Source organism: Pteropus vampyrus, unplaced genomic scaffold, assembly GCF_000151845.1.
Source record: "Pteropus vampyrus isolate Shadow unplaced genomic scaffold, Pvam_2.0 Scaffold193, whole genome shotgun sequence".
Lineage (NCBI taxonomy): Eukaryota > Metazoa > Chordata > Mammalia > Chiroptera > Pteropodidae > Pteropus > Pteropus vampyrus.
In genome coordinates, this window is record NW_011888974.1 from 3,369,645 (window position 1) to 3,393,735 (window position 24,091).

At 53.0% G+C, this 24,091-nt stretch overlaps 3 protein-coding genes across 7 annotated transcripts; 2 read left to right on the forward strand and 1 right to left on the reverse strand.

The window, feature by feature from the left end:
* Window positions 1-4,563: 4,563 nt before the first annotated feature.
* ACHE (acetylcholinesterase (Cartwright blood group)) lies at window positions 4,564-11,427 on the forward strand. Of its 4 annotated transcripts, XM_023537552.1 has the most exons (7): window positions 4,564-4,606; window positions 5,142-5,412; window positions 6,833-7,021; window positions 7,312-8,398; window positions 8,741-9,225; window positions 9,972-10,141; window positions 11,001-11,349. In XM_023537552.1, exons 2-7 carry the CDS (start codon window positions 5,258-5,260, stop codon window positions 11,120-11,122), a joined length of 2,208 nt encoding a protein of 735 aa, XP_023393320.1. In that variant the 5' UTR covers window positions 4,564-4,606; window positions 5,142-5,257; the 3' UTR covers window positions 11,123-11,349. The 4 variants fall into 4 exon arrangements, with proteins under 4 accessions (XP_023393320.1, XP_011369904.1, XP_023393322.1 ...); XM_011371602.1 differs by lacking the exons at window positions 4,564-4,606; window positions 5,142-5,412; window positions 6,833-7,021 and adding an exon at window positions 5,566-5,736 and having other exon boundaries at window positions 7,315-8,398; XM_023537554.1 differs by lacking the exons at window positions 4,564-4,606; window positions 5,142-5,412; window positions 6,833-7,021; window positions 11,001-11,349 and adding exons at window positions 5,566-5,736; window positions 10,257-10,621.
* Window positions 11,428-11,546: 119 nt separating this feature from the next.
* UFSP1 (UFM1 specific peptidase 1 (inactive)) lies at window positions 11,547-12,636 on the forward strand. Its single transcript, XM_011371608.2, has one exon. It carries the CDS (start codon window positions 11,987-11,989, stop codon window positions 12,413-12,415), a length of 429 nt encoding a protein of 142 aa, XP_011369910.1. The 5' UTR covers window positions 11,547-11,986; the 3' UTR covers window positions 12,416-12,636.
* A 3-nt stretch (window positions 12,637-12,639) lies between these two features.
* Window positions 12,640-23,709, reverse strand: SRRT (serrate, RNA effector molecule). Of its 2 annotated transcripts, none has more exons than XM_011371607.2 (20): window positions 23,404-23,709; window positions 23,001-23,140; window positions 19,932-20,060; window positions 19,566-19,712; window positions 19,142-19,330; window positions 17,150-17,319; window positions 16,813-16,997; window positions 16,500-16,598; window positions 16,299-16,416; window positions 15,955-16,112; window positions 15,570-15,631; window positions 15,373-15,451; window positions 14,884-15,072; window positions 14,393-14,566; window positions 14,142-14,295; window positions 13,786-13,979; window positions 13,453-13,609; window positions 13,161-13,250; window positions 12,922-13,048; window positions 12,640-12,832 (listed from the first exon to the last, which is right to left on the reverse strand). In XM_011371607.2, the coding sequence occupies exons 2-20, from the start codon at window positions 23,120-23,122 to the stop codon at window positions 12,757-12,759; spliced, it is 2,619 nt and encodes an 872-aa protein (XP_011369909.1). In that variant the 5' UTR covers window positions 23,123-23,140; window positions 23,404-23,709; the 3' UTR covers window positions 12,640-12,756. The 2 variants fall into 2 exon arrangements, with proteins under 2 accessions (XP_011369909.1, XP_011369908.1); XM_011371606.2 differs by having other exon boundaries at window positions 13,161-13,262.
* Window positions 23,710-24,091: the final 382 nt, after the last annotated feature.

Sequence of the window (24,091 nt, forward strand, 5' to 3'; positions counted from 1 at the left end):
TAAAATGCTGGAGTAATACTGGGCATCTGTCACTCAGACCTGAATGTCTTCATGGTCCTAGAGGGCTGGAAGGCATGACAAGCAGGATCCCAAACTGAGGCCTGAGACAGAGAGAAATGGAGAACAAGAGAGGGAGGAGGGGAGAGTGGGAGACAGGTAGGAAGTTGTCTCAGGAAACACAGGAAGTTCATGTAGGGACTCGCCCCACCCCTTTTCTTTTCTTGGACTCTAAGAGTTCTTTTTCTGGAAGTTACAGAAGAGATGAGTGGCTCTGAAGCATGTCAACCCTATCGCGAGGTCAGAGTTCTCATCCAAAGTCCAGGGCCTCCACTTACCAAGGGATGAAAGTAAGCAGAAACTTAACCTCTCTGGGTGTCAGTTTCAGTTTCCTGATTGTCCAATTGTAAGGATAATAGGGCATGCCCCCCTGATTGTTGTAAGCAGGCATTAAATGGGATGATGTGTTTTAGCAAAGCGTTCAGGCTAGTGCCTGGCAAACAAGTCCCCAGTAAACATTAACATAGAAATAACACTGGGTCTGAGCTACTCACCAACCTGCTCTGGCATTCCCGATATTGTAGACATTCACCTAGGGCTCCAAGTTCCACAAGAATGTTGGCCGTGTGGCCAACCTTGCAGCTAGCCTGCACTGTCCCCAGGCACAGTGGGGGATCCCAGACAAATTCTTCCCACCTCTGCAGCCCTCTGTGTCTAATGCTTTGCATCCCTGGAACCACAACCAGGTTCATCCATGGAACCTCTGCTTTGGGAAGCTCTCATTGGCTGGCCGATACCTGCAGAAGCAGCTGGGGACTTTTTTTTTTTTTTCCCCAGGAATTCCCTGGGTGTCCAACATAGGTAGTACCTAGTGTAACCTAGCTGTTCCCAAGAAGTCATCCAGATATGTGCTGCTAATATTTAAACTAAAACCAGCAACAGGGTTGGCTGAAGCCAGGGTCTGAGCAAGCAGTGGGTCTATACACCAGGAACCCTGTCAGGTGGGATCCCAAAGTCCTTCAGGGTTCTGACATCAGGGCAGATAATTGGTAACACAGGGCAAAATGCACTCCTGGTGAATTTATACATTTCACTCCTTTCAGAAACAGTACAGCTCATGGATGGAAATCAACTCGAGAAAGGTACCGATGTCTGTAACTAATCCATCTGGAGCACAGGATATGAAACACCACTCTACCCTAACCCCAGCTAGAAAGAGGGTGAGAAGAAGCAGAAGGATGTCTGATGAACTGCATGACAAATACTGTAAACTGTTAAATATTTAACAATTGTGAAATTAGACTATCCAGAGACAAGCTAAAAATTGCGTGATATGCTCAAAACTAGCAAATGAGGGAAAAGGTACAAACAGGATGGATAGATAGGTATAAGGAGGAATCATGTGAAATTATGTAACTTGGATCAGTATTAATTTTAAGCCAACCTTCAGAAGGGATCAGAGGAAGGAGTGGAGAAAGGGAGAAAAGTCTCTTGCAGGGCTCAGGCTCCCAACTCTGCAGTTCAACAACCCAGCTTAATGGACAGTGGCCTCAGACAATGGCTGTCCCCCAATATCTGCTCCCAGTCATCTGGAACAAAATCTACATCTCTGAACTTCCTGTATAAACAATTATGACTTCAGGATTAAGTTCTGGCCAGTGGGATATAATCAAAGGGCTGTGTGTGTGATTAAAAAAAAAAAAAATGTCCTTAAAGGGAGGAGCAATGCCCTTCTTCAATTCTTCCTCCTTCCTGCTGGCTGGAATGCAGATGTGATAGCTGATGCTCTAGCAGCTATATTACACCATGAAGTTGAAACTACATGTCGAAGATGGTTAAGTAACAAAATTCTGTGTAAAGGAACCTGGTCCCTGGCATCCAGGGCAGCCTGCTAACCTTTCATGTCCTACTTCCAGGTCTCTTTAATGTAAGAGGAAAATATATTTCCATTATATTTCATTCAAACAATTACTGTTTGTTTTCTGTCTCACACAGCTGAACTGAATCCTAACCAATAAACAGAGGAAATGAGAATCCTTTTTGTTGGCAGTGGTAGGGCAAGGACTGTAATAGAAGTAGGGGTTCTCTGTGTTGGCAAAAGTGGGAGACAGACATGCAAGGAAGCAGGAGAGTTCTCTGAATTGGCAGAACTGGTAGTAGAAGAAAGATTGATTCCTGGATAAACAGACATGGTGAAGGAAGAAATGGAAGAATCAAAGACATCCCTGTAGTGACGGCTGTGGAGAGTGGGGTCACAGAGAATGTTTTGGGTCTTACTATATTGGACTATGTAGAGAAAGATATCATGGCTAGACAGGTGAGGTCACTCGGTCAACTAAGGATGGAGAGAGTCTCAAGGTAAAAAGAGGAATTGTTCCTGGAAGTTCTATCCATTTTCAAGAACTAAAATCCTTGCCTATCTCCCTTCATGGCAAGAGGTGTCCCTGTTAATTCTTGTACCTGCTGACTGCCCACAGCACCTCCTGCTAACCCACATAGCCTGTTGGTCCTCAGGAGATCAGTTTAGACTGACTGTGGGGGCACCTAGCAAAGCTTTTCTCCTCATGTGGTCCTCAGACCACCCTCATGCAACTGTCCTGCTAAAAATGTAGACTAAGGACTCCACCCAATACCAAATGGATCATCCACTCTAAGTGGCCCCAGTGATCCTGACATAAACTCAAGTCCATCATTTTACACATGGGAAAACTGAGGCCCAGACAAAAAGTATGACTCTCCAGAGGTCTCACTGCCAATCAGCAGAGCATTGGATGAGAACCCAGGAGTCAGGACCTCCAGTAGACCACAATATACTCCAATAGCCTGTGAATCTCCCAACACCTAAAAACTCTCTGAGATGAAAACATAATCTTCATGGTCTCCATCCTTCACAATCCCAGGACGAACTGCAGGATGAGGAAAAGATGTCAGCACGTCTCTCCGAGGTGCTTGTGGCTGCAGAGCCCCAGCCTCCTTCTGCAGCACCTAACTTGGAGGCACAAGGCCTACACGCACTAGGACTCCATGCAGACTTGCAGAGTCATCAGACTGGACATTCAACTGAACCCTCCCTGATCCAGGGTCTGGGGAAGCACATCAGGAGCTCCAGGAGCAGTACACTCTCCTTGGATTCCTACCTACTCCACTTCTGGGCCTGTCTGCCCTTCTTCTCATTGTCCCAGGCCTAGGGAGTGGGGAGGAGAGTACTGACATAAATGGCTCCATCCTCTTCCTGGCCCAGATTTTTTAGCATCTTTGGAAACTCCACTTCCCCTTCCCTATCCTGTTGGCTGACCTTCCATAGTGTCCCCTCAACCCTACCCCACCCCCAAAAAGAATAAAGTTCTGACTGGCTTCAGAAGTCTCCACAACCTGTCTTGCCCACAGATCCCTCACAGGAACTGCACTGCTGATGCCACACCCAAGCAGGCAGGAACTGCCCTTGTCCTTGCTCTCCACTCCAGCCCCTGCACACACATCTTAGCACCTTTTCTGGCTACATCCACTTACCAAGATCCAGATGAAAATAGGGTCTGCCTCCCTGGGAGATTCCAGCTCACCCTAGGTATCCTATCCTTGACTCCAGCAGCAGGTCCAGCCTAAGGTCAGCACTGACCTTTCTGAGGCAGTCTTTGCTGGGCCAGCTCCTAGAACATGTCCTGTCCTTTCTCCTCCTAAGATATCTAAGATACCACTAGTTCATAACGCTGGTCTGTACTCTGTCCCTGCCCTATCTCCATGGTATACGTCTAGGGACTCTTGATTGGAGAAGTCAGGTGAGGCTGTATGTGGCAAAGCCAGTTTGGGAAAATGACATGGAGGCAAGCCCCCATCACTACAGGCCCAAAATCCCTGCAGCCTTAGGCCCTGGACAGGCCTCTGCTCATTCATTCAGTTGGTTCTCATCATTCTAATAATTAATAATTACCAGGCTGGGAAACCTGCCTCAGATCCCTTTCTCCTGCAGCTACATCGACTGTCCATTTTTCGGTCCCCTATCCCCACCCACAGCCCTTATACCTGCTCTTCAGGGAGCTGGACTGAGGGAGTGATCTGACCACTGGGAGAACCCTCAACCAATGGGGTCAGGTCGCTGAAGACGGGATGCTAGGAACTTTGGTGTTCATGCAGGGGATTTGAGGTGCCTGAAGAATGGAACATGGAAAGGCGGAAACAACCGGAAGAGATGACAAGGGAATAACCTCCGCATCGCCCCTACCCCCATCCCACTCTCCGAGACCGGAGCAGCTGCCTTCTGCGCCACCTGGCGGCTGCAGCCCGCGAACGGAGTACAGGCTTCGCGGGGCTCCAGGGCTTGGGGAGGCCGGTTCCCGCTCGGCACCGGCTGGCTGGGGGATGCCCAGATTGGAGAACCAGGACTGCGCGGCCCACGGAGAGCCACGTCTCTGGATTCGGGCGGACCCCACAATCCACGCAACACCCAGCACTCGGTGCCCTCGACCCCTCGCGGCGGTAGACGCAGAACGCAAGAACAGCGGTGCGCCGGCGGCCGAGGGAGCGTGAGCGCGCGAGCCCGCCCCACGCAGAGCCCGCACCTCCGCGCCCCGCACCGCCACGCGCACGCACGCCCCGGCGCTCGCCAGTGCTGGTAAGTCTTCCACACAGCGGGACGCCAGCTTGCGAGCCCGACGCCCGGAGAGAGGAGGGCCCCTTGGTGCGGCGCACTTGTGCGGACACCGCCTCACACTTTTCCACCTTCACCTCAGGCGTGAGATGCCGCAGCAGGCACACGTTTCCTTGGGCAAGCCCGTGGAGGGCGGGATGTAGGGGTCTATGCAGCCCGGCCCCTCCGAATTGGCTGGGGGCGCCGGGGCTAGGCCGCACCCAACCTGCAGGCCGCGGCGGCCAATGAGAGCCCGGCCTGGTGATGTCATGCCCCGACCGGACCCTGGTGACGAAGTCCGAGGTCACCCGTCAGCGCAAACCCACCCGCGAGGGTTCCAGAAGTTTCCACTGAGGCGGCGGAGTGAGGCCTTCCACCGCAGCCTTGCGCGTACCATCACCTTGGCTTTCCTTCTGGGGTGCCCCGGAGTCATTCCCCCGCCCCACCCCCGTCTCCTTCCTCCTTGGCGGCCCCCTTCATTTTCACTCGTGATCTCATGTTCACATCTTCATTCCCACAGGTGTGCCCTCGTCCCCAAGATTTTACACCAGCGCCACCCGGACCTCTGATGGGGTCCTCGGCCACACTTTCGGGTGCTAGTCCCCCAATGCCAACCCTGCGGTTTCGTGGCCAAGGATGCTCATTTATTCGGCCACCGGCCCCGACCGAGGCTGTCGCCGTATCCAAGTGTGTCCGTCCGTCTGTGAATGTCGGTCACTGTGTTTGTGGCAGTCATTGCATGAGACCGTCCATCGGCGTGTGTCTTTCTTCGCGGGATTCTCTGTGTCGCTGTGGGTGTCTGCTCCGCCGCTGCGAGTCTTTCGGTCGTGTCTGTCCGTCTGTCGGCGTCTATCACTGGCGTCCGTCTGGGCCCCGGGTTCTCTGGGTCTCGGTTCCGAGGGAAGGAGGAGAGGAGGTGGCAGCCCGGGGCGGTGGGGAGGGGCGGGGGCGGAGACAGTGGGCGGAGGCGGGGGCTCCGTGCGGCCCGGAGGGGGTGTGTGCGGGGGGCCGGAGGCGGTGGCTGTCAGAGTCAGCTAAGCCTGCGCGGGGGAACGTCCGCTGCCTCCAGCTCCCGGCGCGGCCCGGCCCGGCCCGGCTCGGCTCGGCCGCCTCAGGTGAGTCTCCTGCCCTGCCCAGGACCCTCCCTCAGTCCGCAACCCATTCCGCGCCCGGGGAAAGATGCGCTCCGGGAGGGATCCAGAGCCCAAAACCGGACGCTCACTGTGCCCCCGGACCTGTCCAACGACGCCCCCCGCCGTCCCACGCTCATCTTTAACTCTTCCTTCGCCGCCACAGACTTACGGTCGCCCTCACGGGAGCCGGCACCCCGCAGGGCTGGCCTTCACCACTGCTCTCCATTTCCTGTGGGGACTCCGGAGCGCCCCTTCCCATGCTCGTTTCCAAGTCTGGGGCCACTAGAAGACGCCCCCTGCTTGGGGCAGAACCCTGGCTGCGCAGGTTCCTGGTCCCTGGCTGGGCCTCCTCTGATCCCGCAACCCCAGCGCCCCTGCGCAGCGTCCAGCCAAAGCCCCCTCCCAGGCCCAGGCGTCCCCCTCTCGCGGGGACTCCGTCTCTATTTTGAGGGTAGGGGAGGCTCAACGGAAGCTCCGAGTTATAATTAGCCGCACTAGGATTTCCTAATTAATCTCAGCACTACCACCACCCCAGCTCAGGGAGCCGGAGGCTGGGTGAGGGGTGACCGCCGCGAGAGGGGGGAGTTCCGACCCGGGGAATTTTGATCCCTTGGCTGGAGATGCCGGAACCGCAGCAGCTGCTGCCTCAAAATAGCGCCCCCGCCCCTGCAGCTGGGGATCTCCGGAGCTCCGAGAACACGGGCGTCCTGGCTCACCCTTCAGACCCCTCTTCAATGCCTGCGAGCCCCCAGACCCACGCCCCAGGTTCCCAGCTCCTGGACTCCGGGCGGGGAACGCCGTCCTTTTCTCGGTCTCTACTGCCCCCCACTGGCGGCAGCGTGCGCAGCAGCATCGGATGGACTGGGGTCGAGTCCCGGGGTCCAGGGCTTTCGAGCCTGTTCGCTAAAGCTAGGCGATGGGGTGCACAGCTAACGGGCACACCCAGATGCCAGCGCGCTGTACCAGAGAGTGGATGAGCCAGGCTAGGCAAGGCAGTGTGTGGAGGAGGATTTGGGGTGCCCTGGGACCTGTGGCTCCCACACCCTGAATGCCCAACCCACCCTCACCCTCCCCCCAGAACCCCGGCCCTGGCCAACGCGGGAGAGGCTGCGTGCGCCTTTACGCCACCACACAGGCGGGTTGGCGTCTCCTGTCAGCGAGGGCCCCACCCCTGTCGGGTGGCCTATAAGTGGACTGCGGCCTCTGGTGCCTGTGCTCGCACTGCTCACACTGGGCCTAGCCCAGTCTACTCAGCTAAGGGAAAGAGGTGAGGGCGGTGGGCCCTCTGCGGGGCAGGAGAGGGTATTGCTTGGCAGATCTCATCTCTGTTTCCTACATTTGTCTGTCGGTGTATATGTGTCCGTTCTCTGTCCTCTTCTTGTTTGCCTGCGTCCTTGTCTCTGCTTGTCTGTTTCCCTCCCTCCATTTCTCTCCTTCTCTCTGCCAACCTGCCCCGCCTCCTCTGCAGCTCAGCGATAACCCCTGGGCAAGAATGCTACCTAATCTCCTCCCTCCTGGCAGCCTCAGGCCTTCACCCTCTGCCTTTTTTTCTCCCAGCAGCTGCCTGCTTGCCCTGGCAGCCATGAGGCCCCCGTGGTGTCCTCTGCACACTCTCTTCCCGACGTCCCCACTCCTTCTCCTCCTCTTCTTCCTCCTGGGAGGAAGGGCAGAGCGCCTAGAGGACCCAGAGCTACTAGTGACGGTGCGTGGGGGCCGGCTGCGGGGCATCCGCCTAACAGCCCCTGGGGGCCCTGTCTCTGCTTTTCTGGGCATCCCCTTCGCAGAGCCACCCGTGGGGCCCCGTCGCTTTCTGCCGCCAGAGCCCAAGCAGCCCTGGTCAGGGGTGCTGGATGCCACCACCTTCCAAAGTGTCTGCTACCAATATGTGGACACCTTGTACCCTGGCTTTGAGGGCACCGAGATGTGGAATCCCAACCGTGAGCTGAGTGAGGACTGTCTCTACCTCAACGTGTGGACACCCTACCCTCGGCCTACATCTCCTACCCCTGTCCTTGTCTGGATCTATGGGGGTGGCTTCTACAGTGGGGCCTCTTCCTTGGACGTTTATGATGGCCGCTTCCTGGCCCAAACAGAGGGGACTGTGCTGGTATCCATGAACTACCGGGTGGGAGCCTTTGGCTTCCTGGCCCTACCAGGGAGCCGGGAGGCCCCAGGCAATGTAGGTCTCCTGGATCAGAGGCTGGCCCTGCAATGGGTGCAGGAGAATGTGGCAGCCTTCGGGGGGGACCCAATGTCAGTGACTCTGTTTGGGGAAAGTGCAGGTGCTGCCTCCGTGGGCATGCACCTGCTGTCCCCACCTAGCCGGGGCCTGTTCCACAGGGCTGTGCTTCAGAGTGGTGCACCCAATGGCCCCTGGGCCACGGTGGGCATGGGAGAGGCCCGCCGCAGGGCCACACTACTAGCCCGCCTCGTAGGCTGTCCCCCAGGTGGGGCTGGTAGCAATGATACAGAGTTAGTTGCCTGCCTGCGGACACGGCCAGCTCAGGACCTGGTGGACCACGAGTGGCACGTGCTGCCTCAGGAAAGCGTCTTCCGCTTCTCTTTCGTGCCTGTGGTGGATGGAGACTTCCTCAGTGACACTCCCGAGGCCCTCATCAACACTGGAGACTTCCACAGCCTGCAGGTGACTAGTGGCTGGAGGGGGTGGAGCTGGTTCTTTTAGGCCTGTTCTCCCATCTGCCCTCTCCCTGGGGACCCGGGCATGAGGGCTCCTCAAGACCCACTCCAAAAGGCCCAGGCTTCTTTTCTCTGAGGGCTTGATCCCAGGGTGGCCAGTGGGACAGAGAGGAAAAGAAATGTGGGTATATTTTCTCCTTCTCTCTATCCCTTCCCAAATCTCGTACTCTCTTCCTCTGTGGTTCTGGGTCTGTAACTGTTCATCTCTCTGGCTCTTTGTCCATCTGTTTCTGTCTACCTGTCTGTCTGTGTCTGCCCCATCCCCACTTCCTCCATCCTGTCCCCCCAGGTGCTGGTGGGTGTGGTGAAGGATGAGGGCTCCTATTTTCTGGTTTACGGGGCCCCAGGCTTCAGCAAAGACAACGAGTCTCTCATCAGCCGGGCCCAGTTCCTGGCCGGGGTGCAGGTCGGGGTCCCCCAGGTGAGTGACCTGGCTGCCGAGGCTGTGGTCCTGCATTACACAGACTGGCTGCACCCTGAGGACCCAGCACGCCTGAGGGAAGCCATGAGTGATGTGGTGGGCGACCACAACGTCGTGTGCCCTGTGGCCCAGCTGGCTGGGCGACTGGCTGCCCAGGGTGCTCGGGTCTATGCCTACATCTTTGAACACCGTGCGTCCACACTCTCCTGGCCCCTCTGGATGGGAGTGCCCCACGGCTACGAGATCGAGTTCATCTTTGGGCTCCCCTTGGAACCCTCGCTAAACTACACCGTCGAAGAGAGAGCCTTTGCCCAGCGACTGATGAGATACTGGGCCAACTTCGCCCGCACAGGGTCAGCAGTGCCAAGGGGAGGATGACCTCTGGGAGCCAGGGAGGCAGGGTGCATACAAACAGAGAGAGACAGAGAAAGAAGGAGACAGAGACAGACAGGAAGGGCAAGAGAGAGGAGGGAAAGTTCACAAAGGAAAGGAGAAAAGGGGGAGAGAGTGAATGACAAAGATGGAGAAAGGAAGACAGGAGGAAGGAAAGCAGGGTGGCAGATGATCCTGAAGAGACAAAGAATAGCAGGAGAGGGAAGCAAAGAGATGGACAAGGAGAAACAGAAAAGTTAACATAGTAGTTAGGAGCATGAGCTGTAGAGTTGGATCAGTTGGACCAGAGATAGGACTGGTCCTGGTTACATAGTAACCAGGCGACAAACTGATATCACTTGTCTGTTGTCAGAAGTAAACATAATGTTCATAGAGATAGGACTGGCCTGGTTACATAATAAGAGCTCAGTAAATCAATTTTTTAAATGAGAGAAAGACAACGATGGAGCAGAAAAACAGGGAAAGGGCGAGGACAGATAGAGGGAGGGCAGAAGGAAGGGGAAGACTCCTGACCATGAGGGTAGTGGAGAAGAGGAAGAAGAATTAAGCGGTGGCAGTGGAAGGGAGGGGATGGGGCTCTCCTTGGAGCAAAAAGGGCATGGGGTCTAGATGCAGCCTGCCTGCTTCCTCCTCCTCTCAGCTCCATCCCCAGCTCCCAGAGCGGGGCAGGCTTGCTTGAAGCTGAATCATGCCCTTCCTCCCGCAGGGACCCCAATGACCCCGGGGACCCCAAAGCCCCGAAGTGGCCACCATACACGGGGGGAGCGCAGCAGTATGTGAGCCTGAACCTGCGGCCCCTGGAGGTGAGGCGGGGGCTGCGCGCCCAGACCTGCGCTTTCTGGAACGGCTTCCTACCCAAATTGCTCAGTGCCACCGGTATGCAGGGGCCAGCGGGCAAGGGGTTGGGCAGAGTGGGGGAGAAATGGAGCAGGGAGAGAAAGAGAAGGGAGTGGAAGCAGTCCAGGTATAACTCCTCTCTTCTCCCCACCAGCCTCGGAGGCTCCCAGCACCTGCCCAGGCCCCGCCCATGGGGAGGCTGCCCCGAGGCCCAGGCCTGGCCTCCCCTTACCCCTCCTCCTCCTCCTCCTCTTCTCTGGGCTTCAGCGGCTGTGACCACGGCCTCTTCCCTCTCCGGCCTCAGGGGGCCCCTCCTCTAAAGAGTGGTCGGACCGTGGGGAAGGGCCCCACTCAGGGATCTCCGACTCAGCGCCCTGTCCCTTCTCAAACCGATAGACTCGAACTGGACAGGGCGTAGGGAAGGCTGACCTACGAGCCGTCTCAGGGACCCACGCGCCTTTGTTGTTTAAATGGAAATGAAAAAGCCAATTTTCTTTTTTTATAAAATTATTCCTTGGAGCCGGAGCCTGGTGTTGGGAGTAAAGGGAAGAGCCGGGGCTAGATAGCATCTCCTAGTGGGGCTATAACTGTCAACCATTTCTGTCTCTTCTCTTTTCCTCATCAACCAATGGATGCTCCCCCTTCTGATCCCTTCTATCCCCATGTCTTCCGGTCATTTTCTCCCCCACCCTCCTCCTTCCTGCCATCCTTGTTCGGCCCGCCTCTACCCTCATCCTCCCTCTGGCCTTTCGTCTTTCGTATCTTCTCCTGATCCCTTCCACCCTCCCATGCGGCCCCCTTTCTCCTTGCGTCCTTCTGCACTCACGCCCCTCCCCATGTCCGTTCCTCAACCTTCCCCATGTCTACCCCACCCTCTTGCTGGGCGCCCTGGCCGCAGACACGCTGGACGAGGCGGAGCGCCAGTGGAAGGCCGAGTTCCACCGCTGGAGCTCCTACATGGTGCACTGGAAGAACCAGTTTGACCATTACAGCAAGCAGGATCGCTGCTCGGACCTGTAACCCAGGAGGAACCCCCACGTCCCGCCGCCCTGCCCGCCCCTCCAGGCCCGCTAGCTGTATATACTATTTATCTAAGGGCTGGGATATAACTGGAGCCCTAGACCCTGCCCACCCCGACTTTGCCCGGGGGCTCCCGGTCCTCTGCATGTCTCGGCCGAGCCCCCTCCCCCCATCACTCCCCCGCGGTGCCTTTGCCCCTCTGGGCTGCCAATAAACTGTTATGGCCACAGGCGTGTGCACGACTGGGAAGCGGGGGTTGGGCACAATGCCTAACCACTGGAGCTGAGCGATCGGTTGGGTGAACGCCTGAGACCGCCGACTAGCAGTCTGAAAAACAGGCTGCCGGGTGCGGGCCCCAGCAAGGAGGAACTCGCGCCTGCGCAGTAAGAAGGGCGGTGCTGGCTCGGCGGGGCAGCGGTGCATTGTGGGAATCCCGCGGACTGGCTCGGTCCCCACAGCCATCCCGCGCGTTCAGCTGCTGCGGGGTTCCCAGCAAGAGTGTAGCCAGAACCTGCGCGCCGGTCTTGCCCGCAGCTAACCCAAGATCCGATCCGAAAGTAAGCGTTGGAATTCGCCCCGTGGCCCCAGGACGCAGCACCTGTCAGGCTTCGGCAACCTCTGCTCTCGCCAACCGCCCTGGAGCCACTGAAGGACGTCCACCTGGGCCTTGCCCCACCCAGACGCGGCCCCGCTCGCCTGGCGGCCCTCTCGGGTCACTATCTCTACTATCACTACGGCTGCGACGGTTTGGACGATCGGGGCTGGGGCTGCGGATACCGCACTCTGCAGACGCTGTGCTCGTGGCCAGAGGGCCGGCCCGCCGGCGTGCCCAGCCTGGCCGCCATACAGGCGGCACTGGAGGACATGGGCGACAAACCCCCCGGATTCCGGGGTTCCCGGAACTGGATCGGCTGTGTAGAAGCCAGCCTCTGCCTGGACCACTTTGGAGGACCCCAGGGTCGCCTATGCCACGTGCCCCGTGGAGTGGGGCTTCAGGGAGAACTGGAGATGCTTTACTCTCACTTCGCAGGGGGTGGGGGTCCTGTAATGGTTGGAGGGGATGTGGATGCCCAGTCTAAGGCCTTGCTGGGAATCTGCTTGGGGCCAGGCACCGAAGCCTACGCCCTGGTATTGGACCCTCACTGCTGGGGTGCTCCGAAAAACCCCAGTGAACTACAGGCCACTGGGTGGGTGGGCTGGCAAGAGGTAAGCACAGCCTTTGACTCTAACTCCTTCTACAACCTGTGTTTGACCAGCCATAACTCTGAAAAGCAGCTGTGCACCCTGGACTGAGGCAGAAGTCCCAGAACGGAAACTGTTTCCAGCACCCCTGACCCCCAACCCCCACCTACCCACTCTCAAAGGCAGAGGCTTAGAAGCTGTATGTCAGGCCCTCCAGAAAGTCCCTGCAGAACCTGGGGCCTTTCGCATCAAAGTGGCAAGCCCAGCTAACCACTGCCCCAGCCAATGTTTGGGAGGCTCTAGGGAAATACATATACTATATATTCAGTCAGGAATCGCTGTGGAAGTGCTTTTATTGGCAGTAGGGCTGGATGTACAAAAAAATTCTCAGCTGGATAAGACAAGGCAGTCACAAGTATATAGATAACAAGAGTGAAGGAAAAGTAGATGGCTCAAAAGAAATCCACATCATCTGGAGCATCCAGGTCACGGTATTCCACAATGGCCCGTGGGTCTCCACGGACCATCCTGTGAGATAAGAAAGTGGTAAGATGAAATGAGAGTTACTCCTAGTTTGAAAAGGGCAAGAAAGTTTGGACAACTTAGCTTATTCTCACCTGTTGCGAGGTTTCCCAGGATAACCTCCCTGGCCTCGGAAGGCATCATAGTTCCCTCGGCCAGCACCATAGGGGGCATGAGGATATGGAGGCCCTCCTGTGGGGACTGCAGGGCGGACAGCACCAGCTACAAAAAAGATCAGTGTTGAGCTGAAACTCTCTAACCTCAACTATATCTTAGCTGTTTTCTCCCAGCCCCTCACAATCACCAAGCCCTTTCAAGTCCCTCCTATACTTACCTCCATAGCCCAAGATCGGGGGCCGGGGCTGACCATAGGGCATCAGGCCCTGGGGAGTCTGGTGTGGGTAGGGGAGTCCTGGGGTCAGGCCTGGGGGGAGTACAACACAGACAGGGACATGAATTACTGCGGGGGGGGGGGCGGGGCGGTGGCGCGAGCAGGGGGCTGTCTTTTAGGAATATGGCCTGAGGTGGGGCAGAAACTTCAGGGGACAGACAATAGGATACAGAACCAGAAACCCTTGAAAAATTGAGAGAGGTATTGTGACAGACTGTCGTGGATCGTATCTTACTCTGAGCAGGGCCAGGTGGCTGAGCTGGCTTGATTTCAGGCAGAGCTGGACGTTTGGCATCAGTGAGGAAGTTGTTAAAAAATGCCACTTCCTTCTTCACTTCTTCAATTTTCTCTGCATGCTTATTGAAAATATGTTTGCGTACAAACTCAGGGCCCTGGGTGAAAAAAAGAGAATCAGAACAGAGCGAGCAGTTCCTTAACACTCCAATCACTTCCCCTCCCACTTAATCTGAGTGAGCAGTTTCTTCCCAGGCCTTGAGGCAGATTCCTGGCTCCATCCCCTCATCCCCTCTTCCCACCTTTCTCAGACACAACTCTTAATATCCCAGACCTTGAATTTCTTGCCACTGAGAGGGCAAAGCCACTTATCCTTGCCCAGTTCCTGGGTGTTAGAGGTGACAAACTTTTCCACTTCCTGCTCAGGGTCTTTGCGACCCATCTTCTGGGCCTCTTCCTCCGAAAGAGATTCCCGCACACTCAACAGCGGAGTAAGCTTTTCCTCAAACGTCTTCTGCCACTCTAGTACTGTGGTTTGGGAAGAGATGGCAGGTTGGAGAAGGGAGCGAGAATCAAGGAATAAAAAAGGAGAATGTTAGAGAAGGTGACAAAGCACTGCTCCAGAGCAGAAATAACACCAGAGGCAGCTAGGGAGAAAGAATCAAATGGGACTCGGGCAGGGGAACTCACCTTCTCCGTGACTGATGCGGTTGGGTGGCATGGGCCCCCGAACATGAATGATGCCACAACGGTTGGGCATTTCATCCTCATTGGGGTACTCGCATGTGTTATAATAATCCATGGAATGCACAATGCGCAAATAGAGAAGGAGTTTGTCCAAAACCTAAGAGAAATGAGAAGCCATGAGTTCACCACACTCTTGCCCCTTTACCACCCCAAGCCAGGTTCTTGTTCATCCCACACTCTGCTCTCACTGGCACCTTGATCAGCTTCTCATCCCGTTCCACGTTGATCTCCGCTGGGTTCCCTTCCTTAGGAGGTTCCTCAGGTGGGGCCCCCCCACTACTCCCCAGCAGCTCCTCCTCCTCAGCACTCACTTCCTCTATCAGGTAGTCAGTTATATTCTTCAAGATTGGGTTCTGAGAGGGCAGACTCTGGTTGGGAGGGAGAAGAGAGACAAGTGAGGCAGAGAAAGCCTCTTGGAGTAGGTAGCCCAGGAACAGCTTTTGAAAAGGCAAGGTGAGGGGCAAAGAATTCAAAGCTCACTTAGCCTGTTATTGCTGCCTCAGGATCTGTCTTTATGTTTGCATCTGTTCTACCCTAACCCACAAGTAATAACACCAATCTGTTCTGCTGGAAGCTGGAAGTGCTGCAAGGAGTCAGTGCTACAGATCATGTAAGGCCAGAGATGCTCACAGCATATGAGGAGGTATCAGCTGCTTTTGAAAAAGTTTTATGAAGAGTCACTAACTGTTGGCAGAGGAGGTGTCCCTGGCTCAGAGGCCCAGAGCTGGGTCCTATCATCCAGCGTATGGATCAGCTTGGCTGCCAGCTTGATGTCATTGCGCACTATCTGCTTGTGCTGGGTAATGCCGTTGATGTTGCGGACACGACGGGTCAGGTCTCTGTTCACACCAGGACTCAGCTCACACTCCCGGAGCTGGAAGGAACAGAAAGCTCACCAACACTTGCCCAAGAAGCAGCAACTCAAAGAATGGCCCTACTGAGAGCACCAGTGATTAGGCTGTGAGCTCCCTGAGGACATGGACCAGGTATGTTCACCGTAACAGTCCCAGGGCCTAGCCCAGAGACAACAGTACACAATTAAAGTGCGCAGACTGCATGGATGAAATGGGGCAGAATGAATGAAGCAATCAATGAACAAAGGGATCAGAGGTTGTTTTGAGGAAGGAGAGCCACACTTTCTCTCCCTTAAAACAGTCCCGCTCCCAGCACTCACTCTGATATTCTGCAGGTTCCAACAGATCTCTTTGATGTTAACACTGCGGTCAAATGTCACCCAGCCACGACGGAAAAACCTAAACAAGAAAAAATGTCACCATAATTCTGGGGTAGAAGTGATGTTAGCCATTAACCTTCCCCAGCACATTTTCTCCAATGTATTCATTCAGGGTCACACTTCTCTCCATTCCTCACCTCCTCTCAGGCTGGGGCTCTGACAGTGCCACACGCATAAAACCTGGATATCTTTTACAAAGCTGGAAAAACAGAGAAAGAGAAACCTCATTTAGTGATTCAAGGATTCACTTCCTCCTTCAGTCCCCATGTCCTTGAGTCTTTACTTGGACAAGGACAAACTAACAAAGAGCTCATGAGTAATAGCACTTGAAAACAAATGGTGCAACCAAAACCAGCCCTTGAAAACCATGGGCCCAAGGAGAGGAGGCCTCTCTAATCAAAGAAATAGAATTGTATATCAGAAGCAATGCCAGATTATCTTCTCCCCACCTCACACCTCCACCCCTTTAAGGATGGGGCCTGGGTGCCATCCCTGCCCACAATGCCATTTTTCCTCACTCACAGAAATTATCTCAGCCCGGGAGATGTTGGGTGCGATGTTGCGCATGAAGAGAGAACAAGTCTTATGCAGGGGCCGGGGTTTACATTCCAGCCCAGGAGTGTCCTTGGGCTTCTCCCTTTCTTCTTCCTTGGGCTTCTCCTTTTCCTTGAGCGCTGCTTCTACACAGGAGGTAGTGGGAGTTGATGATTATTATAGATTTTGGAAGGGAGGATAGAGAAACTATCAGCCTCCCATCCCACCCGCGTTTCCCAAAAGGCCATTCTCCCATCCATCTCATCAACCTCTCACCTCCCCTCCCCATTCAGCAGGAACAGAATGGTCTGGGAGCAAAAAATAAAACCTACCAGCCTCCTCCTTCTCTTCCTCAGCTTGGCCACTCTCAGATTCTGACTCTGACTCGGACACACTGCCTTCATCAAAGCTGTCATCACCACTATGCTTCCTATTCCGCTTCTTGCTACTCTGTGGGAGCCATGGCAAGAGGAAGTAAGCCAGATAACCAGGACCCCAGCCATGACAATGAGCCCATGTAAGAGATTCCCTACCTTTTTGGCTTCTTTCTCAGAATCTTCTTTCTTCTCTTCCTTGTCCACATCACCCTCAGATTTCTTAGTTTTGTCATCACTAGAACTGTCATTTTCGACCTACAGATAGAGACAGTCACTGGGATGTCTATCTCCTCATCAACCTTTATCAGAGGGCCCCTCCCACCCTCTACAGCTGAGCCCATAAGTTCACCCCTCCCCCTCCCAATACATAACTCTCTGGTTCCAGCTGTGAACCCCACCACCACCGAAACAGCTCCATTCTCTTCCCCCGGCACTCAAAGGCAGCACCCAGAAGCCCCAGCACTCAGACCTGTTTGCCATCTTCCTTCTTGTCTTCCTTCTCATTGGCCTTGCGCTCCCCATCCACCGGGCCTGGTCCAATCCGGCCTTCCTCTTTCTTGCTGGGCTCTCCGGGCTTTCCTGGCTGTTCCTCTTCCTCCTCTTGCTCCAGGATGCGTAGATCATTCTCTGTACCTCCTTCCATCTTAATTACAGCTACCAAGTAAGGGAGCAGAGATCACAATCTAGGGGCCCTGGCCTTCAGCCTCTTGCTTTTGTATCAACCTACTTCTATTTACCAACAAAGACCTTGGTCACCAGACATCCACTGCCCGCCCTGCCCACCCCCCCACTCCAAGTCCACATACCTGCATCCAGCATCTTAACAATGGCATCAGCTTTGTCTATATCCAGAAGAAGATTATCAAACCAGCCACTCTCCATGAGGGAAAGAAATACTCTCAGTCGGTTTTGCAGGGCCCCCCGAGCCTCCTGCCGACGCTTCCCCACCTCATCTGGGTGGTACTTAGACCGAAACCTATAAAGGAAATGGGGAGGGAAGAGACAAAATAGTCACTGGAGGCCAGGGCCGGGACATGGGAAGGGGCCCAGGAAAATCAGGGCTTAGCCCCCATCCTCTCACACCCACAAAAGATCATAAAAGCAGAGGAATTTAGGAGAGGGATACACTAGAACCACCCAAACCCACAGAGGAACCAGTTTATTGTCTGATTAGATTTGGGGAAGAGCCAGGAACTAAAAGCCCTGGATTTGTGAAGAATGACTATGGGGGTGGGGGGCAGGGTTGAAGAGGCAAACTGATTGGCCTAAATCTCTGGGAATCACTAACTTAAAGTGTAGTTTCCCAAAACTTCTTAGAGGAAGGCTAAGGAAACAGTAGGCCCCAAAAAACCTCCCTCTCGCCAACCCCAAACTAGAGTCATTAAAAGGACTGCTCCCACCAACTCCCTCCATCCATAGGTGAAAGACAGAAGGAAACCTGAAATCCACCAGATAGGAAAAGCCAAAAAGGGCAGGATACCTTTCTTCCCACTATGGGAAGATAAGCAGATGGTGAACAGACAGGGAAAGACCAAAGGGAAAACCTGAAGTGCCCTTATAACCTCATACTGCCCACAGGGAGAGCAAGAGTAGAGGGGTGGAGGATTAGGATGGAGCATGAAAAAAAAAAACATTTAAAATAGGACCTTGGGGGAAGGGGCGGGGGGACAGGAAATTAGAAATGAGAAAAAGTATGAGAAAGTCCCAGGTCGAAAACAAAGGGAAAAACTGAAGACCAGACAGAGCAACTGGGGGGGAAGGGGGGACACAGGGGACCAGAGGAAAGTGTTAGGGAGCAAAAACAAAAAACAGGGAGAGAAAGGTACATGAGAGTGAGATAAAGAGAAAGAAAAAAAGGGTCAGTAAAAGACAGAACAGAACCACAAGTTGAGCGTAAGAGAAAAGGAAAGCCACAGGCATCACCTCCAGGATCTTTACCTTGGCCGCTTGGTCAAACAGAGCTCAAGATTTAACTAGCGCGCCCAGGGCCCATGCTGGCAGGTGGGCCACCGGCTGGCTCCTGGCTGGGGTGTCCCGGCCCGGATGCCCCACCCCCGCGGGACTCCGCGGTGGGGGCCCTGACTGACTAACTGCCTGAGTAATCACATTCAGCTAAACTGCTGCATTGTGCACAGCAGTGCCCTGCCTGTCTGCCTGGCCGGGGCAGCGCGGCTCAGCCCAGGGGCTCATGTATGGGCTGGGTATGGTGGGGGTGGAGGTGGGTTTGCTCCGAGCTCCGTCGATGAGCGGGTGTAGTTCCCAGTTCTGGCTCTTTTCAAGGAGGAGGAGCAGAAAGAGGGTGAGGAGGAGGAGGAGGAGCAGGAAGGGGGGAAAAGATGGTTGATTAAAATTAAAACATCCACAAAAAGAAAAAACTTAAAATTCTTTTTCTGTCAAACGACCCTGAGATCTTTGCTTTTCTTGTCTGAATTCACTCGTTGCTTTTGGGAGGATGCCACAGCCACACAGGGTCCCGGCGATCAGGGATGACAATGACCCAAATCCAGCAAGTGGGAAACAGTCTGTCTGCGGCCCCAAGGGAACGGGTGGCTCTGGCCAAGTGCCTGGAGGTGTCCCACTGACTGAGGACAGTGGGGAAGGGAGATGGGTAGGGGGCCGTGGCAGATGCTGAAGTGAGGAGGAGAACCCATCAGCCAGTGCTGTTGTACTTCCCATCCCCCACCCCCCAGGAAGTTCTGGATTGGGGAAAATGGGAAAAGGACAGGACTGCAGGCTCCACTGGCGGGGCCAGGGGATACATGCTAGGGAAAAGATAACAGGAAAGTAGGGGCACTCACCACTCCTCATCCTTATGAGCCAGGAAGAAATCCTGCATCTGCTGTCTTCGAAAATCCAGCTTATAGTCATTATAGCGCTTAACTGCCTCTGTCTCATCCACAGAGTCATCCAACGAAAGGAGAAATTCCTTGAACGTCTTCATCACCGGTGGTGGCACACCCAAGTCAATCTCTGCTATGCTGCCCAGCCTGGGGGGGGGCCCGGTCAGGAAGTCTTGGTTGTGGGAGAACAGGGTGGGGGGGTGGGGGGAGCCAAGGTAGCCAGGTACCCCCTTCCTTTGCCCACATGGACATCACCCCAGGCACCCCTACAGGCACTACCTCTGTGTGCCTCAGTTCCTGCCAGTCTTCAGCAACCCCGATCCATTCCCATAAGCCCACCAACTCCCTTCTCCCAAGAACTGTAGGACCCCAGGTCTTTTACCTGGCCTGGATAGGCAGAACATGATGCTGCATGATGTGGACGTCTGGGTGGCCCCAGGGCTGAGGGGGGCCATAAGTTGGGCCCCCACCCCCCCCAGCATAGGGCATCTCATAGCCACTGTGGTATGGGTCAGAGCTGTGCTCATCCCTGAGGGTGGGGGACACAAAAGTCAGAGAGAGGAGAGAATCATCGCTCCAGAGCATGAAGGAGGATAGGACCGAGGGAGGGAACATATGGAATGTGCTCTCTCACCCAAGGGTTTAAAGGGACAAAAAAAGATGGGTTTATGAACGTTTAAGAAAAGGAAATGACACACAAAGTTCTCAGCAGAAGTGAGGGAAGACAAAGAAACTGTTGCCATCTCACCAGTCTCGCCTCATGCGCTTCTGTGGGGGGCTGAGCTCATGGCGAGGAGGAGAGAAGCGCTCTCGCCGATTCCGGTCATAGTCACGATATTCACCTCGACTACGGCGCTCCCGGCCACGGTCCCACTCTCTGGTGATAAGAACAAGTAATAGTAAATGAGACACAGTTGGATATCACAAGGTCAAATTCCTGGACAGGTGCTTCCTATCCTATCTGAAACACCAGACTAAAAGTCTAAAATTATAAAACTACTCTCTCGACAGAAAAAGACTCTTGCCTACTTTCATCACTTCGGCCCACAAACTGAGAGCTCTCAATTCTATTTCTCCAGCCTGGCTTCTTCCTGAGTGTCAGACCAACATTCACAATCCCCTACTAGAAAGCCACTGTCACCTCAAATTCAACATGTCAGAATTCAGCCTATTACTTCCACCACTATGGGCCCAAACTTGCTTCCATCCTTCTGTTTTCTATGTGTGGTATACCAATATAGCACCCTATATCCAGCTGTCAAGTGTCACCCTCACCACTACTTTGTTATTGACTTGTTAATCTTCTGCCTCAAAACCTATCAAAGCTGCCCTCTTCCTTGTCATCCCCTGATTGAGAAATTTCTCTGAGTGCAGCACTGGTTCTGCTTACCTGCCTCTGGTCCTCCCTCTTCTCTACAAAGTGATATTTCTCAAACACAAATCTGATCATGCCATGCCCTTGCCAGTGCAGAACACTGTTCAAAATCTTGGTTTCTGGCTGTCATTCCAGCGTCTCCATCAGTCACCAGCCACTCCCGTCTTCATCGTAACAAATTTTTTTTTAAAAATCCTCTGCTCTAACCCAGTGATTTTTCAAACTTTTTGGCCTTACATTCTTAAAAATTATTGAAGATTAAAGAATTTTTGTTTATGTGAGTTATAACTATCAATCTTTAATGTTTTCAAAATTAAAAAAATTTGTGTATTCACTTTGTATATATTAACATAAATTATGTATTTTTATGAAAAACAGCTATTAAAAAAAGTTTAGTCAGAGAAGTAGCAGTCTTTACATTTACAAATCTTTTCAAGGTCTGGCTTAATAGAGACAGCTAGATTTTCATATTTGCTTCTACATTCAATCTGTTGTGATAAGTTGTTTGGTTGAAAAATATTAAGAAAATCTGGCTTCACACTGATCTGAAGATGGAAAAAGGAATACTTTAATATGGCCTTTTCATATAACTGGGAATATTCTTTGATACCACCTAAAATTTGACAAGAGGTAGTTTCTTAAAGGCTGGATGCAATATTGAATCTGAAACCACATTAACAATTATTTTGTACTGTGCTACATTAACATCCATTGTTCTACTTTACTCTTTGAAAGGATCTTGACACATTTCAGTACATAACATAAAAATGTCATATTTATTAATATCGCTATCTCCACAGAACAGTCTTTAAGTAGTGGGGAGCTGTCAAGCTCACACTGGTAGATAAAAGTTTCCCAAAATTTTAGTTATCACTGGAAAGTTCCACTTCTCCATTGGCAACAAAACTAACAATTTTCCTTGATGTAATAGGTTCTCTTAGTTTGTTTTCAAGAAAAATGCCTGCCAAATACCCAAATATGAATTACCGCTATTTTACAGTCTTTCATTTAGGCGGGGAGGCATTCCCCCCCACACACCCACGCACATTGTTATTCATCTCACAACTCAATCCCACAAATGCTGTTCCTGGAGATAACCACTGTACCCCCTACATGCAACAAAAGTGCTTTATGCATACTTCCCATTTGTCGTGTGTATTAAAAAGATGTACATTCAAGAATCCAATTTAATACAACTTTAAAGTTCTACCACTTCAGCAAGGACATTAAGCAAAATTGACTCTTTTTTTCTTTATGGTATCACTGCCTTGATTTGTACTAAGGCTCCAGCAGTTTTACTCACAATCACTATAGCACCATCAATGCAAAATGTCAATACTATCAAAAACAGTTGTAACCTCACGCACATCCATCCCAGGGTCTGTAGCCACATTTTAAGAACCACTACTCTAAAAACCTGGAGTATGTGCTCTTTTAATTATATCCACAATTCAAAGATGTTCATACCACCTATGTCTGAGGATTTCCTACTAATCTTTCCAATTCGTGCTAAGGGCCACTTTCCTGTAGCTCTCCTAGACAAACCACTCTTTCCTTAAAAGGTCTGTTCCCTCAAAACTTACCATCTTTATGATGACCTCTCATATATACTCATTTACAGCATACACCCCAAGCTATTTTGCCCCCCAGAGTGTAAGCTCCTTATCCATCTTCAGAATTCAGAACACCTTTTCTTTTTTCTTAGAAAATACCAAAGAAAACAAACTGCCAGTCTCCACAGTGAAGAGATACAGCGACTTACAGACTGAATGCTTTACTAAATTCATTTTCAAAACCGTACTGAATGAATAAATGCTCTCACAAAGTCACCATAAACTTTTTTCTGTTTCCAAATCAAGCCAGTACCATCTGCTCACTAATTAGAAATTCGTAATACCTCTTTTATTAAATCTTCCACAGTTCCTCTTAACCTTACCTTATTTGAAACCATAACAGATGTTTCTTAATCGAAACACCGTATCTACAATTAAGAATATTCTAGAAAACTAATCATTAGCTGAATCAAACCTAACTCCATCACTGTCAAACCCAATCATCACTGTCCCAAAAAACTTTGATTTTAGGCAAGATAAATTACAAGAAATTTAATCATATTTTGCCAGGGAATTGATCTGACCACCTCTCCGATCAAATCAATTCTATAATACCACAAAAAAAACAACCTTGAGGAAGAACAAACAAAAAACAAAGTGCACACATTTTAAGTAAATTTATAAATATCGTTTGTCCCTACTCAAACTCTTAGCTCTACTGCTTTGATCTTCTAGATATTTCAAAAACCTTTGGCCAACAGCAAAGAGGTTAAAATGAACCCCATGAAACGGTCAAGTATGAGCGATTTCATATGGTTTGCCCTAATAAAATTGCAAGGAAAATGTAACAAAATGAGATGGAGGACAAAACTGAGTTAAAGTGTCTTACCGGTCATTCCAATCGTCCCCTCGACGTCTTTCATCTCTTTCCCGCGAACGGTCATAGTCGCTGCGCTCTCTTCTAAACTTGTCCCTGCGCCTTCTATCGTACTCGTCGTCACTGTCACCCATGACGCGGTCTGAAGAGGCCTAGAGCCCGGACAGGGGTGGTCAGGGTATTGAACAATGACGAGAGGAGGCAAGGATCGCCCCTCTGGAATTGCACAACCACCTCCACCCGCAAAGTCCAGCCTTCTGCAGTCTCCGCCATCCCGTGCCCTCTTCCCTGGCAACTGGATGCCCCCGACACGCCGCTCGTCCCCAGGGGTCTCCCGCCCACCCCCGTCAGACCCGGGTGCCTTGCCCTCCCGATCGCCCCAGCCAGGGCTCTTAAGGCCCCTCCCATCCCCCACCTGGGAGGAGTCGCGGCCGTTAGTCTCGAGCTCCGGCTAGCTGGTTCTCAAGGATACCTAGGCCCGCCCCTTGCCTCTGGCGCGCGAAGAAAACGACGCAGAGGGTGAGAAAGAAACGAGACGCTCTAAGCTACGGGGCCGAGACGCGAAGAAAGGGGGACAGCAGAGGACGGGCAGTCGGCGCGCGCCACTCGCGTAGCGCCTGCGTCACTCGCGGAACGGCGCCTCGAACTACAAACTACTCCCCGCGCCGCTCTAACTAGAACTAAACCAAAGAAGGCCGGGAGCACCGGGGGATGATGGGAAGCGGGGGAGAGAGAGAGCGAGAGAACCCAGAAGTCTCGCGAGATTGCCAGGACGAGAACTACGCGACCGAGAGAAACCACGGAGTCCGGACTGGACCAAGCGCAGCCTGGGGAAGGGGGTGGTCTTCTGTATGTAAAAGATAACTTACTCGGGCCTAGGCCAAAGGTCGCACTTACCCAGAAGTGTCCGGTTCCGAGCCAGTTCGCTTCAGCTGTTATACCCCACCACTTTGCTTTCGGCCCTTCGGACCTCATCTAGCGTAGCTCCTCGCGCAGGGCAGGGGTTTGGGGAGTGCCGGCGTTTAGCGGGATAGAGCAACCATTTTAAAGCCTATACCACCATTTTGTGCTCCCACAGGGGAACCAGCCTTTATTGGTACCTC